The sequence below is a fragment of the Crocuta crocuta genome, unplaced genomic scaffold (assembly GCF_008692635.1).
Source record: "Crocuta crocuta isolate KB4526 unplaced genomic scaffold, BGI_CrCroc_1.0 scaffold61, whole genome shotgun sequence".
NCBI classification, from domain to species: domain Eukaryota; kingdom Metazoa; phylum Chordata; class Mammalia; order Carnivora; family Hyaenidae; genus Crocuta; species Crocuta crocuta.
Window position 1 is genome coordinate 11304611 of NW_027528369.1, and position 16178 is coordinate 11320788.

The following is a 16178-nucleotide window of genomic DNA, read 5'->3' on the forward strand; positions in this document are numbered from 1 at the left end:
GGGCGCCCAGCGGCCGCCCCTCCGAGCCGGGCCCTTGGAGCTCCGGCCGGGGGAGGGCGCGGGTGCTGCTCCAGCGTCCCAGCTCCGGCCCAGCGCTCCACGAGGTGAGCTTCGCCGCGGTCGGAGCAGCAGCCTCGGGTGGGCGGGGCGGCCTCCCCTATCACCTGGGGGTCCCCGAGGCCGGGTGAAGGCCGCGTCCTGACTCGGCCAGCGCCGTTTCCAGGCGTCTGGGCCGTGGCTGGCGGAGCTGAGCAGGGCGGCCGCTCCCTGGGGACGTTTGTTCTTGCTCTGCTTTGGGCTCTGCTCAGTGCTAAGGCCACTTGGGTGGAGGAGGGATGGGAGACAGTTAGTCCTCGGGAGTCCCGACTCAATGCAAGGAAGGTCTTCTGTAGAACCTGACCACCCCCGGCCCCTGCCGGCCCCGGCAGGCTCTGCTCCTTGGCCTCTGGGCCCCTCACCTCTCCAGGGCACGGTTGGCCTTGCCTGAGGAAAAATGTCTCTTTAAGAGGTTTCACTCTACAGTGCCCTGCAATATTGTCTTTGGAGCCTCAAGTGGGACTTTTAGAAGAAATACAGTAACAAAGCAGAAGAACTACGGTAACAATCTCCTTGAGGCATTTTGCCCACCACCACTCAGCATGGCGGTATTTCACTGACTGTATGCTGAGCCCCGCCGTCGGGGCACGCCACACCTGAGGGACAGGTAGCTTCTGGTCATATTCTGCTTATATGCAGAAGGTTGAGCTTAACCACCCTCTTCAGTTCATTGCTGAAGTCACCGCGGTCTTCGGATGCGAGGCCCCTCAAGTTGCGTTTACCCAGGGCCATAGCCCCCACCCCTAAAAGACGACCGTTAAGTGTGGTGAAGAGGCGTCCTCGGTGCACATCTTGCACAGCGTGCGGGACTGTCTCTTCACCTCTAAGTGCAGGGTGTTCTGCTCTCACTCAGCTTCCTCGAGTCTGGCCTCCGTCTCTGTCGCTGTGTGGGGCTCCAGGCCCGTGCTCCGTGCTGCGTGGCTCTTCTCGGTGTCACTTGAATCAGGGCAGAGCTTTGCACCTGCTTCCACACAAGGATGGGAAAGACATTGATTGGTTTTTCAGATTGAATCATTAAAATACCTCGTCGTGGTGCTTGCTCTTGGAATCCAGCCATCATGTTGTGAGGTAGCTGGCAGCCACTCGAGGAGACCTCTCATGGGACTGAGTGTCCCCCCAGATTCGTGCCCACCTATAACCTGGGCACATGAGCATATTTGGAAACAGGGTCTTTGCAGATGTATCAAGTTAGGACAAAGTCATGTTGGATCAGGACGGACCCTAGATCCAATATGGCTGGTGCTGCTATGAGGAGAGAGAAGGTTAGCACAGATCCATAGGGAGAAGGCCTGTGGTGACAGAGGCAGAGACAGGGCTCCGCCTACAGCTACAAGCCGAGGACTGTAGGAGCCGACAGAAGCTGCATGAGGCAAGCAAGGACTCTGCTCTAGCACTTCGAGGGAACATGGCCCCATCGACATCTTGCATGTAGACTGCTGGCTTGGAGAACTTTGATAGATTTCTGTTGTTCTAAGCAACTCAGTTTGTGGGATTTTGTTATGGCAGCCACAGGAAACTGAATACAGGCCCCACACGGTTCTGTCTGAGAACATAGTGGAGACAGAATGTAGTTGTTCTGTCTGACCCCTGACCGAGGTCCTAGCTGACAAGCATCCACTGCAGATGTGTGGACAAAGCTCAAATGACTCTAGCCCCCAACAATAGGTCACCCAACCTGGAAGCTGGCTTAGCTGGTGCTGGGGGGTCCAGAGACAGGCTGTCCCCACTGAACTCTACCAGATGGAAGATTCGTAAGCAAAGTGACTGTTGTGTAGAAGCCAGTGCGTTGGGATGGTTTGTCACACAGCAATAGATAGCTGGGACCATGCACCTTTACCACATCTTCCCCTCCCCCCTCCTGGGGATGGATGCTACACTGTCTCAACTCCATCTGTATACATGTCTTCCTGTGACCTTGGCTACATCCAGGAGCGGGGCCGCGAGGTCAGGGGGTCAGCTGGCATTTGCTGTGGCTCAGGACTGCTGCTGCCTCTTGACTCTGCCGCCCAGTACAGCCCTCGCCGTGTGGCGGTTTCCAGCACCTGCACGCCTCCACGCTCAGCTTTCGGGTTTCCACCGCCCAGTGCACATGACCTCTATCTTGTCACTGTGTTACTTTGGACTTCTTGATTTGTTATGGCTTAAACATTTTTTTAAAATGTTTTATTTATTTATTTATTTCTAGGAGAGAGAGAGAGAGACAGAAACAGCGTGAGCAGGGGAGGGTCAGAGAGAGAGGGAGTCACAGACTGAAACAGGCTCCAGGCTCCGAGCTGGCAGTCAGCACAGAGCCCAACGCGGGGCTCGAACCCACGAACCGCGAGATCATGACCTAAGTGAAAGTCGGACAGGCAACCGACTAAGCCACCCAGGCGCCCCGGCTTAAACATTTTTTATGGTAATTGGCTTTTAAAAAATGTTTTATTTATTTCTGAGAGAGAGAGAGACAGAAACAGCGTGAGCAGGGGAGGGTCAGAGAGAGAGACACACACACACAGAATCTGAAGCAGCTCCAGGCTCTAAGCTGTCAGCACAGAGCGCGATGCGGGGCTCGAACCCACGAACTCTGAGATCATGACCTGAGCCGAAGTGGAACGCTCAACCGACTGAGCCACCCAGGCGGCCCAAGCTTTTTTTTTTTAATTAGTGTTCTTATTTATTTTTGAAACAGAGACACACCGAGCATGAGAGGGGAGGGGCAGAAAGAGAGGGAGACACAGAATCGGAAGCAGGTTCCAGGCTCTGAGCTGTCAGCACAGAGTCCAATGTGGGGCTTGAACTCACAGACCGTGAGATCATGACCTGAGCTGAAGTCGGACGCCCAGCCAACTGAGCCACCCAGGCGCCCCATGCTAATTAGCTTTTTAAAACTCCCTCCTCCAGGCGCCTGGGTCGCTCAGTAGTTAAAGCATCCAACTTTGGCTCAGGTCATGATCTCACAGTTCGTGAGTTCGAGCCCCGCGTCGGGTGAGCTCGTGCCCTGCTTTTCTCTCTCTTTCTCCGCCTTGTGGGACTCTCTCTCCCTCCCACCCTCTTTCTCTCACATCAACCGAACAATCAGTCAATCTCCCTCCTCTGTAGACAGCCTGTTCCTAGTCTTTGCTATTTTTCTACTTGGGACTGTGGCCTTTTTCATGTTGATTTGTAGGATTTCCAGTGGGAAGACTGGATTATTCATCGATGGGCTCAGAGTTTCTCATGGAAAAGCAGCCTAAGCACAAGCCTATCTGACTGCAGTGCCTGGAATGGTGCCAAAAAGACTGCCCTCACCGGGCCCGTCCCCAGAACGTGGTCCCTAGTGTAAAGTCAACAGGCACTTCCACTGTCCGGTTTAGCTCAAGACGCACCTTCACCCTCCATCTGCTCTATGAAGGGGCCTTTAAAACCCCATCCTTGCGACGTCAATGCCGAGGCCTGGAGCAGGGTTATACCTCCCCCCCGGCTCCATGCCTGGCTGGGTTCCCATCCAGGCCTGGAGTTCTTAGACGTCTGCACTCGCAGGAACATAAGCAGAATGCCAGGGGGACTGGGGAGGGGGGGTGGAGGGGGGACAAGAGCAAGGTAAGTGGGTGGGTGCTGGCCTGTCTGTTCTTGGGGCACTGGTGGGCAGGGGACCCCAGGCTACAAAAGCTCCTGACACAAGACAGCCGTCCCAGGGACTTGAGAGGCCTGCCCCAGCCCGCTGCTGGGCCCTGCACCTGACCTTGGGGTCTTGACTGCAGGTGCCTTAGGCCTCTAGAGTGGGCCTGCTGAGCTCACACCCATCTCTGCCATCATAAGACGTAGCCTGGAGAAGGCCCTTCACCTCCCCATGCCTCAGGTTCTCGTGGGATTCTTGTGAGCATAAGCCTGCAGAGCACTTAGAGTATTGCCGGGCACAGAGTACCCCACAAACACCAACTGAGCTCCTTCAGAAGAGCCTTTCACCAGGGAACCTGAACACTACCCCCATGACTAGCCTCTGGGCCGGGTGGGCCCAAGCCACCCGTCTCAGTGGCAACTCAGGTTGCCAGGGGTCCCCCCTTCCCTGGCAGGTGCTGCCTGAAGCTGGGGCTGGGCTGCCTGCTTTCTCTTCAGAGGTGACGCACATTACGACTCAGAGCACCCATGCGTCTTTCCCATCTGGAGAATGCAGATGTTTTCCTGAGGGTCCTTCGGGCCAGAGGCCCTGCCCAGCCCACTAGGCTCTACAGAGCATGTCCCGTCCTAGAGGGTGCAGCCCTAGGGAGATCCCTCTCCTGCCCCCCAGAGGTCGGGGGTGGTCGACCTCCGTGGGCTCTGGGACTGTCTGGCTCTTGCTGGTCAGCAGGGGAGGTGGTCACCCTGTTTGGGTCTCCACACAGCCAGTGGGGTGGGGAGCAAGCAAGCTGTGCAGAGAGAGCGATCAGTGACCTCTTTATTTCTGGCCGTGTCAGTGGCTGCCGGGGCACTTCACAGTCAGAGTGGACGCTGTGCCGCACGCAGGCGCTAACCCTCCGGTTCACGCTGACTCAGAAAGGGACACGCGGGGGGTGGGAATCAGGCAAAGGCCCCAGGGTGTCCAAAGCCTACTGCCAAGGGTGGGCACGGCTCAGAGGCCCCGGATGTGGGCGGGTGCCCTGGGGATGCCTGGGCTCCCGAGGAGGGTGGCGTGGTCAGCCCGATAAGTAAACAGCATAGTGTCAAACCACCTGGGCCCCAGGCCTCAGAGGCAGGGGACGGGGACGCTCCCTTCTTCTAACAAGAAACGGGCCCTGGAAGCTGTCGCCAGGGACGGGAAGGGAGAGAAAGCAGACCTGCCATCTGCCAGGCCTGCGGCCCCCTCCCTACCCTGGAGCTGCGGGGTCTGTGAGGGTGTACAGGGCCCAGGGGAGTCCACAGCTCTGGTTTCCCTGCACAAAGCCTCTCGGAGGCTGAGGAAAGAGAAGGGCCTCATTCCTAGGCGCCGATTCAGCTCAGCTGTATCCTCTGAAGAGCGGAAGGGCCTCCCTCCTCAAGCTCCTGGGGGGCAGACGTCAGGGCAGGACGCGAGCGCCAGCCGCACCGCAGCGGCCTGCTGCCCCCGGCAGAGCAGGAGGCTCCGGGGCGTCCGCAGCGGGCTCCGTCCTCCTCTACTTGCCCAGGGCCCCCCGGGGAAGCAGCTCCACGTAGCTCAGGGCGCTCTGTAGTGACGTCAGGCAGTAGCCCTCCTCTCCAATCAGGTACCTGTGCAGAGGTAGGCACGGGCGGTGCCTGTCACCTGCCGGGGATGCACAGAGGCGCCCTGCACTGTGGAAGGGGCGTCTGCCCTCCGGGGGCAGGGCCTGGACACTCCGGTCCCACAGGGGTCTGTCAGGGAGGCTGGGCTTGCGGACAGATGTGCTCAAAAGATGGCCCCCCAGGTCCTGTCTACGCAGTGTGCTGAGCAACGGGCGGTGGGAAGGAGCTGGAGAGGGGACCGCGGGCCAGGTGTAGACGTGGCCCTGCAAGCTGGCAGCACGTGCCCCCCGCCGGCCCGACTCCAGCTGGGGGCTCCTACCCCTCGTGGATGAACTCCTCCAGGGCCGCGCATTCTGACACCAGCTGGGGGAGGCCGCTTCTCAGCACCACAAAGGACAAGATGGGCAGCAGGTCGTCCGCACCGCTGTTGGGTAGAGGCACGGCTGGCCGGGAGGCTCCGGGGGCCAGTGTGGCTGCTCAATCCCCATAACCCTGCAGCCCCCAGCTCGGCCTCCGGGGTAGTCCTGGGCTTGCCGGGTGCTCTCCCTGCGCCCCTCCTGCCCGCCTGCATGGGGGAGTTGGGAGTAGACTCAGGTCAGCGGCACTGGCAGCCACTACGGGCAGCAAGACTGTCCCTGAATGGGGACCCTGTGCTGCAGAGCCCGTGGCTGGATCAGCGGAGGTCCCCACAGGGGAAGTGTCCTGGGCTTGCCCCGCCGGCCTGCCCACGCCTGGGGCACAGGGCAGCGGAGAGCACGGCGCCTGTCCCGGGCGGCCTGCTTCCGAAGCCTGGGATCGGAGCCAGGCCCCTGTGGCCCTCCAGAGAGCCATCTCAGGGAGCGGAAATGGAGGCCCCGCGGGACACACAACACCCTGGCCCGCAGGCCGGGGCCTCTGGGAGGGGCAGACCGTGGCTCAAGTGTGACCACCAACCAGGAAGGCCTCACACGGCAGGAGCGCCGGCTTGCGGCCCCGCCCCCAGGGCCCTGGGCGCCACACACCTGCGGGACGCAGACAAACCACAGCACGCGCCGCTCTGGCTCCCCAGGCGCACAGAGGAGAGAGGTGACGCGGGGCTGAGGCCCGGACTCAGACACACTTTCAGTCCTACAACTGTTTCCTCCACAGCTACCCACACAGTAGCCGTGTGGGTAACTGGTGAACGGGCTCCCCCACCCCGACCCTGTAGCTGACGGCCTGTCTCCTGGCGCTGGGGTTGGTGAGGGTGGGCGTCAGTCTCCCTCTCCTCCGGTGCAGCTCCTCCCTGCCGATCTCGCGCTCGGCTGACTTCTACCTGCCTCCAGGCCCCGGGGGTAGGTAGGTGCTACAGCGAACCCACCAGGTTCAAATGGCAGGTGTCTTCAGTAGGACGCTGGTCCCTGGGGCAGGGTGGGCGGCCCCTCCCTTCCCCCAGGCCTCTGCAGGCAGCCCCTCACTTGCTCACCCCAGGCCGTGGGCTTTTGGGACTCACATGGCTGCGGCGCCAAGCTGGGGTCTGGCCTCAGACGCGGCCTCCCGGGCCCGGTAGTAGTCCTCGGCACACGCACAGATGACCCGCAGGACCCGCACTGGGGCGCAAAAGTGAGGCTTCAGGAGGGGGCTGAGGGGATCCTGTCCCAGAACGAGCCCCACCCGTCACCCGTGGCGCCAAGCAGGGCTGGGACGCTCCCTCCCGAAGACCTTGCTCCCACTCGGCTTCCGTCCTGTGAGACACACCCGCCTTTGACCGGAAGAAGTGTGCACCTCAGAGGCGGAGACCCCAGGCCCCCCTCTGGGAAGGGACCTCATCCCACCGGTTCTCCCTCCGTCCTCCCAAACCGCAGCCCCCGCACCGATGCACTCCAGCTTCTTCTGCGGGCAGCTCTCGAGGACCAGCAGCCCCAGCTCCTGGGCGGCAGCACAGTAGGGGTAGGCGCCGGCTGCCGAGGCCCCCGGCTCCCGGGGCAGGAGCTTCGCGGGGACGCCGATGGCCGTGGGGGGCGCGTTCCTGTAGAGCTCCATGCTGCGGCTCAGGGCGGCCTCCCGGAGGCGGTGCACGCTCCTGGGGCAGAGAGAGGCTGGGCTCAGCCGCCCAGGGGACCTGCCGCCCAGGGGACTGCCCCAGCACAGGAAGCAGGGCCACAGAAAGCTCGGCCTGCCCCGAGGCACGGAGTTCTCGCAAAGCAGAAACGTCTGAGGATGGCCTTCGAGTAAAGCGGCGGCCGGAAGCATGGTCAACAGTGTGCCTCGGGGACCAGCGCGTGGGGAAGGCCCCCGCGGGCTGAAGCTGGGGTCCTACCTATAGAGCGCCAGCAGCAAGGGCCACAGTGGGGAGAAGAAGGGCTCCTCGATGCAGGCCAGGCATCGGTCCTTGGAGGCGGCCGCATTCAGGCCTTCGAAAGCCAGGAGAGTCAGCGAGAGCAGCCTGTCTGCCGGGAGCAGAGCCGGCACGATGGCGCTGTGGGGACAGCCAGGCCCTCTGGCCCCAGGCTGGCAGCCCCCGGAGGTCCNATGTGGGCAGAGCCACGGTGCTCTGGCTGAACCTCCCCCACTCCCCGCAGGCTCCTCACTCCCGTGTCGGTGGGGCCTGGGCTCAGAGCACTCAGGAGCCAGAAGCATGGCCAGCTCCCCTGAGGAACCAAGAAGACAGGCTGAGAAAAGCGAAGGGCAGCCTCCTTCTGAAGGGTCTGCGCCCCAAACTGCAGGAACCTCAGGAACTTGAGAAGCACATTTAAAGGCAAGACCTGAGGCCCAGGGAGGTGGGAGCCCGTCCAGCGTCCCTCACAGAGCTTGGGCCCTGCTGGGCCCCCCTCACCGATTCTTAGGAAACCCTGAAAGCCTTCCTCCTTGGAAGTCACCAGCCACCCCGGGCCCCAACCCTCAGGGAATCCACACACTATGCTCAAAAATGGAAAAGGCCGAAGAGACAAGCCCGTTGTCAGCAGCAGGCTGCACACACCCAATGGTCCTCGGTTTGGAATGCCCGGAGTCCAGCCCTATGGGCCAGTCAGGACCACCCGGCAGCCAGAGGCTCTGACAGCAGACCCTTCCCCAAACAGAGGGCTGGAATGAGGCAGGCTGCCTTCTCCATGCAGCCCAGCGAGGAGACGACCCAGGACGGGGAGCCCTCGGGCCCGCCGTGCGCCCAGCTGCTCTCAGAGCAGGGTGCATTCCCGGCTGCCCGGGGAAGGGCAGAGAGGGCTCTGCAGACCAGGCCTGGCTGGCCACCATCAGAGGAAGGCCGGTCCTCCCCGGGGCCTGTCCTCGGCCTGTGAAAAGCTCTGTGCCGGGTCCAGGCTCCAGAGCCCGAGCAGCTCCCTCCCCCCACACCCGAGCTGCGGGCACGCTGGCCCTCACCGATGGCATTGTGTATGTCCTTCACAGTGCTCTTCAGCTGCTGCGACAGCGGCTCCGTCTTCACGCCTGAGGTCTGGAGCTCAGGCGGCCTCCCGCGCCCCCGGCCCCACCCCTCAGAAGTGGCCAGGAAGTGTTCGAGGTCTTCGAAGGAGCTGTGTTTGCCCTGTGCGCCCGTCAAGGTGTGTGCCGGGGGTGAAGGGGGCCCGCCCAGGCTGCCGTCTGGCCCTCCCTCTGCGGGACAGGGGTGCAGCGGGGGGCTGGGGGGGCTGGCGTGGGTGCCGTCTGCAGGCCGAGGGGCTGGGCTGGGCTCCGCCGGGGAGAGCACACAGTAGAGACTCTGCGAGGGCCGGAGCCGCCGGCTCCCAGGAGCCCGCAGCCCGTCGGCGTCCGGGGACAGGGAGCAGCAGCCGGGGGCGGAAGCGGTGCCCACGGCGCCCCTGCTCACGACGGGGTAGAGCGCCCGGTACACCGCGCACTGGAGCTTCTTCAGGAGCTGCGAGATGGGGTGGTCGGGAACGCTGCGCACGGAAGAGGGGGCGTGGGGCTGCGGGACCGAGGCCGGCCTTCACCTGACGTCCACCCGCCTACAGCACGGCCCCGCGGGACACGTTTCGGAGAGCAACCCTCCAATCGCTTCCTTGAGAGTGAACGTGGCACATCAAGTCTGACCCGCCCCCTGAGAAGGCCGCTCAGAGACCCTGAGGGCAGCTGGATGGGACACCTGCAGCCCCGGCGCCTCCGAGGGAGCCTGAGTGCGGTGCGTACAGCCACCCCTGGCCTCCCCTTCGTCCCTTCCTTTCTGATCCTTTCGGCTGCTGTCAGGGCCAAGTAGGGGGTAGGGGGGAGAGGCCCTCGTACCTGAGCAGGTGGGAGACCAGGCTGGTCACTAGCGACAGGTCCCCCGGGCTCTTCTTGAGCTGGGCTCTCCAGTGCTTTGGCCAGTCCTGTAGGGCAGGAGTGTCTGGAGAGCATGGCGGGGTCCCCACATCCGCCGCTGCCAGGGCTGCTCCCCAGGCCAGCGCCACACTGTCCACGTCCTCCCTGGGGCACAGGGAGGACCCAACGCCAACAGGCCTCGGGGACCCCCCCCCGCCCCCAGAATAGCAACCTGTGACGCCACCCCCGCGCCCAGCTGCCCGGACTCACGTGGTCTTGCTCGTACTCGAGGATGGCAGCATAGAGGGCCCGCTGCTCCCGCTCCTCCGGGGTCAGGGCGACCTGACTGCAGAACCTCCTGGGGAGAAAGACGAGGCTGGGGGCCTCAGGGCTGGGCAGGCAGGTCACGGGGTCCCCACCAGTCCTCTCGGCTGCCCCGGGACCTACTGGAGGAGACGCACCTGTCGGCCGCTTCCTGGAGCCGCAGCCGGCGCTCCTCCATCTTCCTCTGCAGCTGGGTCAGCAGGGTCAAGGCTGTGTCTGTCCTGAGGACCCGGCCGCCAGGAGGTACGGTCAGGCGGGACAGGGCCGGGCAGAGGAGGCAGCAGGGCCTCGCGACTGGCGCTCGCTCAGGGAAGGAGGCAAGCCCTCGCCGACCAGAAGGGTGGGGAGGAGCCCATGGGTGCTGAGAGGGACAGAGGGCCTGTGTAAAGGCCGGGAGGGCAGAAGCCACCCCTCAAGGGTAGGTCTCTCTGAAGCTGGAAGAGTTCTGTCCCACACTCCGCCCCTGGCACCTTTACTTCCCACCTCACCCCCTTCTCCCTCAGCTCAGGACACCAGGGATGGCGGAAAGGATACGGTCTCCTCCCGGGCTTTGGCGATCACAAGGTTCTCCATCACCTGCCGCTGCAGGGACAGGGTCTAGGAAGGAAAGGAGAAAATAAGGCCTATTCCTCTTCCGCCACCAACCCAGACCCTCCCTGGAAGCCGCTCACCAGAGATGTCTTCTGCATGGCCTGGCTGGGGTCCAGACGGGCCATCCGGGCCTCGTAGGCGGCCCTCAGCTTCTGATTCTGCAGGGAGGCTTCCTCCAGAGGTGTCAGCTCCCTGCAAATGGAGACAAGCTGCTGTCCGGGTCCCCAGAAGCCCTAGAATGTTCTGTGACCTTCTGAGGGCCCTCCCTGACTGTGCTCTGAGACCGTAAGGTGAGGAGGCGGTGATGGGGGCAGGCAGGAAATGGAAAGGAGGGAGCAGGTCTGGAGTGGGCCGGAGACCCCGGTCCCCGAAACCTGGGCCTGCAGCCGCCGGGCCTCCTGAGGCCTGCACACTGTGCTTGTCGCAAATCAGTTCCACGCGTTTGGCGATAACACGGACCTTTTTACAGACATCATGTGAACCAAACAGCCAACCTCTTTCCGCCGCCCGTGAAAGAGACCCAGGCCTACTCATCAGAAATAGCTGTCGAGAGCCACCCCCCACGCTCCCACCCAAACCGCTGGTGTCACATGTCTTCACGCTTCCACGGTAGGAGAGGGTTAGCTGTGAGGACACCGACTCGGGAGAGAAAGTGTGTCTTGGGACAAAGTCCTCTGCTCGGCCCTGCCCCACGATTGCACATGCAGAAATGACGGGCCTGGAGGCTTCTGAGTCCAGCGGCCCTCACAGCCTGGCCGCAGCACGGCCAGGAGGACCCCGGCTTGTTTTTCCTCCTGGGGGTTCTTCTGTCGCGTCTCAGCGAATTTTATCAGTTCCAGAAGCTTATATACTATTCTCTCTTCAAATAATGCCTCTCTTCCGCTTGCTTTCTTCTCTTTATCTGGAACTCCAGTAATCTCGTGTGAGATCTTCTCTCTCTCTCAGATTTTGTCTTTTCTTTCCTCCCCCATGAGCGTCATTCTGGGTATCTTTTGATTTTTCAACCAATTCGCTCATTCTTTCTTCAACTACGTCTGCTCTGTTGGTATAAACCTGACCACGTGTGTCTGTGTGCGCGTATGTATTTTCCCTGGAGAAAATAATTTATTGTTATTCTTTCCAATTAGTTTTTAAAAATAATTTTGGCATTATATTTTTTGTTTTCTTTCTATGTGGTTCTTTATTTGTTGAGTTATACTTCATGGCTTTTTGTTCCTTGCAGCTGTTTTCAACCTTGCTTTTTACTTTCGTGAATAAGGACAGCACGGTTGTTTTGTGGTGTGTGCCTAAGTCCCTCTGAGTACTCTGCAGGTCTCTTTCAGCCATTACTCTGTAAGTTTCTGGTTTCTTTCTGTGCTTGGTTATTTCTCAATGCGTGTCATTTGTGCACGTCGAAGATGCTTTTGTCCGAAGGGGATTTGCATCTGCTTTTGTCAAGCCCAAGGGTATTTCAGTTCTGGGACCCATTTTAACTAAATTCACTGTGGTTAGCTCACTTTGCCGGGAGTTCAAACCCAGGCTCAGCCCACCTTCCATTTTGCCCCAGCTTACTTCTTAGAACTTTGTGACTCTACCACCTGAAGCTTCTGGAAGATTTCGGGTGGCAGAAATGGAGAGAGTTTCCCCCCTTCATCTGAGTACACCCGGCGATGTCGGCTGGTACTTGAGGGGACAGGAGCAGCCGCAGGCATGGCTGGCTTCAGGCATGTTTTCCCTGTAAGACAGACATAAGCAAGGGTCAGCCTGGAGCCCAGCGTTCCACGGAGATGCAGCCGTGGGGGGTGGGGGGTGGGGCGATGGCCCAGGAGCCGGCGACCCACCAAGCTTGGCAGCTGTTGACTGGGCCCTCTCCAGACACTGCTCAGCCAGCTTCAGCATCTTTGAGGTGTCCGGGGCCACAGGTTCCCCACTTTCTGGGGATCAAGAGACAAAAAAGCTGGTCACTGTCACCTTTATTATTAAATAGATTTTTGCTGAGACAAAAACAAGGACAAGTTCATCCCTTCCTCATCTCCCCCTCCCGGGTCGCCAACCCCCGCCCCGTCCTCATCTCTGACTTCTAGGTGATCCTACCTCCTCCTCATTTCTGATCATCTGCCCTGGGTTTACCTCCTTTTCTTTTTCTTTTTTTTTTTTTAAATTTTTAAATGTTTTATTTATTTCTGAGAGAGAGAGAGAGAGAGAGAGAGAGCAGGGGAGGGTCAGAGAGAGAGGGAGACACAGAATCTGAAACAGGATCCAGGCTCTGAGCTAGCTGTCAGCACAGAGCCCGACACGGGGCTTGAACCCACGAACTGCGGGATCATGACCTGAGCCGAAGTCGGACGCTCAACTGACTGAGCCCCCCAGGCAGCCCGAGCTTTTTTTTGAATTAGTGTTCTTATTTATTTTTGAAACAGAGACACACCGAGCATGAGGGGAGGGGCAGAAAGAGAGAGGGAGACACAGAATCGGAAGCAGGTTCCAGGCTCTGAGCTGTCAGCACGGAGCCCAATGTGGGGCTCAAACTCACAGACTGTGAGATCATGACCTGAGCCGAAGTCGGACGCTTAACCGACTGAGCCCCCAGGCGCCCCATCCCTGGGTTTACCTCCTGACACTGTGGGAGCTCTGAGCTCAGCCGGCCCAGCATCTGAGTGTCCTGTCATCTCAACTGGACCGCCGGAGCTCTCTCCCTTCCTACGGGCCTTTTCTCACCAAGGCCTTTACCTGTACTTACAGCCCTTCCTCAAGGTGGGCCGTGTAGTGGCCGTGGGCCATTTCAGAGAGACAACTTTATTGCCTGCCTCCTGGCCTCTGGCTGCGCTTGACCTCATCCCTGGGTCCTGCGTCCCCTCTTCTGGGGATCACTCGTGTTAGCAGCTGCTGTAGGAACTGCCACTCAGAACTCTTCCCTGGACGCCCCCAGCCTTAGTTTCTGGGCCACTTACTGCTCCTTTGAGAGACTGCCCCTCAGCACACTCTAGTTTTGCCACCTGATTCCCACCGAGACTGCCCCCACTCATGCCCTCAGGTCAAACCCTTCTCTGAGGACTCTTCGACCTCTCAGGGTCTTGCTCTTCCAGAACATCCCCCTGGGTGTACTACCGTGTCTGCCCCCCAGTCTTCAATCTTGGGGACGCCCGGAGCTCTGCTAAGCTCACTGGCTCTCTTGGGCAGCTCTGACTCTGCCGACCCCTACCTCTTCCTAACCATCGTGTTCCTGCATCAGTCAGGGTGCTCAGCGCCTCAAACAGAACGCGCTCGCGATGGAGACCTTGATTCTGTGCACACGACCCTGCTGCTGCCCACCCCCATGCCAACCCTGTACCCATGGTGGCCCTCCAGCAGCTCACTGTTCCCTCCGGGGCTGTCTCCACCCCCTGCCCCACCAACCAGGGGCTCACCCAGCACATCTGTGAGGTCCACCTTTAAAGAACATCCCCAAGGCCTTCACTCCTTCCGTCTCCATGGTGTCACCGCTGCTGTCCTCACTGTGGGGGCTCCCAGAGGCTTTGCCGCCATGCTGGCCCCTCTCCCACAAAACCTCTTACACCACAACAATGCAGCTCCACGCGAGGCCATGCCTGTGCCGGCTGTACCTACTCTTCCCTGTACTCGGCACCACTCTCACCTCAGCACTTTCGCACACCCCTCTGCTGGGCGTGTCGCCCCCGGGCCCTGACCTTTATGCAGCTCATTCCTTCCCAGGCTGGGGTTGTGTCCAATCTCCATTTCCATCCTCTGACAACACACATCCCTGCCTGCTCCCGCATCGCGCTGTGACAGCTCACGCTTGCTGAGTGCTCACCCGGTCACCTCCTACTAATGACCAATGGGGACGACACAGGACGACCCCAGGCCCCAGACCCACCGAGGGCTAAGCGGTCCATAATTTGTTCAGCATGGGAGGAGCAGTGAGGCTGAGATCTTTACCTCTGGTGGTTTCTACTTCTTCCAGCAGCACCTGGGAGATATAGTGGATGCTCCTCAGGTATTCCGTATATGCCTCCTATGAGCAGGGAAGAGAGATGGCAGGGGTCAGGCCAGCAGTGGCCAACAATCCATCATGCCTGTCTCCTGCCCTTGTGGGAAACAGAGAAACTGTGTTGCTTACCTCTTGAGATTTGCCTGAGGCATCTAACCTGAGGCAGTTAGCTGGTAATTCCTCGGGTCTAGTCAGTAATACTGTGTTTGGACTGACAATATTCCTCTCCTCTAAGACTCAAAGGGAAAAAAAGGCCCAGCTGGGCACCCAACCCTCCTCTAGTTGCCTTTCTCTCCAGCACAGGAAGAAAAGACATTCTCCTTCAGTGGGCCAGCTGAAGCAGTGGACAGCAGTTGCTGTCATTTTTTACTCTGTGTAACAAGTTTCCTTCCTGTGCAACTCAGGGCCTATTTATTCAGTGGCTTAAAAAAAAAAAAAAATCCAGGAGGTAAATGAGGGAGTGATTGTTGCTAATCTTAAAAAAATCACTTTCTGGCTTAGGTTCTTGGAAACCCCCTTCCTGAAGTCCAGAACAGGTACTCCTTGGGCACAGCAATCTACAACACTAGAATAGTGCCAGGTTCAAGGGTGTGACCGTGTTCGGTACACAAGGCATTTGGAACCACCACATGGTGTTTTGTTGCATCCCAGTTCTCAAATGAACCGTCTTTAAATCTACACCTCTGGATAAAATGGATTCCAGATAGGGTTTCTGACTCGAGGGGACACCTGCTGTCCTAGAAGACTGGCTTGGGGGAGGCAGCAGATTGAGGGGCCAGGATACTTTCCCTGGGCGTTGGCAGCTTCCCGCCTCCTCGGGCAGGCCGGGTGGCTCAGGCTGCTTTTCCACCTGGCTGCCACCTTTCGGACTAACACCCATTCTCAGTAACAAGCCACACTACCCTGCACGCATTTCCTTCCAAACACGCTCTGAAGGCCTCTGGAAAGAGGCATCACGAATGAGCCTTTTCAGGATTCCGTCCCTTTGGGGAATCTGATTAAATCTACAGTGTCTTCCCAGAAAAATACACGTTACACATGGAATTTCTTGCCAAATATGTTTTGGAGGGCTGCTTCAAAGACCCTCCTGAAAACCCTTTACAGACAAACCCTGGTTCTAATTCCTACTCTCCGACGTCGGGAAAACCCCTCAGGAGAGGGCTGGGAGCTGTCCAAGGTCACAGGCAGACACCCGAGCCCCGCCCTCGCTCACGCCCACCGGGCAGGCTGCAGGTCGGGGGCGCCCGGAGCCGCCGCGACGACCGCCCCCGCCTCGTTTTGGGTCTCCTCACCCGGGGCCGGTTGCCGGTATCCAGCTCGATGGCCCCGTTGGCCAGCTTCATGGCGCACTGCAGCGGCTTCGCTGCGCCGTCCCCGGCCGCAGCGGCCATGGCGCCGGACAGGGAAGGCTGTCGCTGCGGCGGCGGTGGCCGAGGGCGGGACAGGCTGCCCAGAGGCCGGAACGCAGCCTGCGCGGGGGCCGGCACCGCCCGAGCACTGGACCTCCGGAAGGGGCGGGGCCGACGCGGCAGCACTTCCGGCGGCCCCAGCCATAACGCGCCTCGCCCTCACCTCCCGTTGCTGAAGGGGCGGTGGCGATCGCAGGTAGCCTCGCGAAGTGGCTGCGAGCGCGTAAGTGCGACAGTCGGCACCCACGTTCCAAGTTCGTGACATGCCAAACGCCTAGGCTTTGCCGCGTCGCCCCTCGCTCCCTTCAGGGCGCCCCTGCCCCCTCTCCCCGCCCTTCCCTTCGCGCCCCGCCCCTCTCGTCGCCCCGCCCGTCCCCACTTGCTCCGTCCCGCCCCGTTTC

The 16178-nt window shown here is 60.3% G+C and overlaps 1 protein-coding gene and 1 long non-coding RNA gene across 6 annotated transcripts; one reads left to right on the forward strand and one right to left on the reverse strand.

Annotated features, from left to right (window-relative positions):
• Positions 1 to 4472: 4472 nt before the first annotated feature.
• On the reverse strand, positions 4473 to 15809 carry VPS9D1 (VPS9 domain containing 1). Of its 5 annotated transcripts, none has more exons than XM_077754132.1 (15): positions 15661 to 15809; positions 14317 to 14392; positions 12222 to 12314; positions 11953 to 12115; positions 10482 to 10593; positions 10345 to 10407; positions 9948 to 10000; positions 9757 to 9844; positions 9469 to 9554; positions 8611 to 9128; positions 7553 to 7682; positions 7107 to 7315; positions 6746 to 6842; positions 5594 to 5698; positions 4473 to 5280 (listed from the first exon to the last, which is right to left on the reverse strand). In XM_077754132.1, exons 1-15 carry the CDS (start codon positions 15757 to 15759, stop codon positions 5187 to 5189), a joined length of 1986 nt encoding a protein of 661 aa, XP_077610258.1. In that variant the 5' UTR covers positions 15760 to 15809; the 3' UTR covers positions 4473 to 5186. The 5 variants fall into 5 exon arrangements, with proteins under 5 accessions (XP_077610258.1, XP_077610260.1, XP_077610263.1 ...); XM_077754133.1 differs by having other exon boundaries at positions 5198 to 5314; XM_077754134.1 differs by lacking the exon at positions 12222 to 12314.
• Positions 8668 to 10485, forward strand: LOC144223409 (uncharacterized). Its single transcript, XR_013332686.1, has 3 exons — positions 8668 to 8789; positions 9201 to 9367; positions 10314 to 10485. It is a non-coding gene; the product is annotated as an uncharacterized LOC144223409 (long non-coding RNA).
• Positions 15810 to 16178: the final 369 nt, after the last annotated feature.

Coding starts and splice junctions, on each gene's coding strand:
- VPS9D1 (XM_077754132.1), bottom strand. CDS start 15,759: ATGGCCGCTGCGGCCGGGGACGGCGCAGCGAAGCCGCTGCAGTGCGCC. Junction 6,843..7,106: donor GAAGAAGCTGGAGTGCATCG/GTGCGGGGGCTG, acceptor TTTGCGCCCCAG/TGCGGGTCCTGCGGGTCATC. Junction 5,699..6,745: donor CAGCTTGGCGCCGCAGCCAT/GTGAGTCCCAAA, acceptor TCTACCCAACAG/CGGTGCGGACGACCTGCTGC.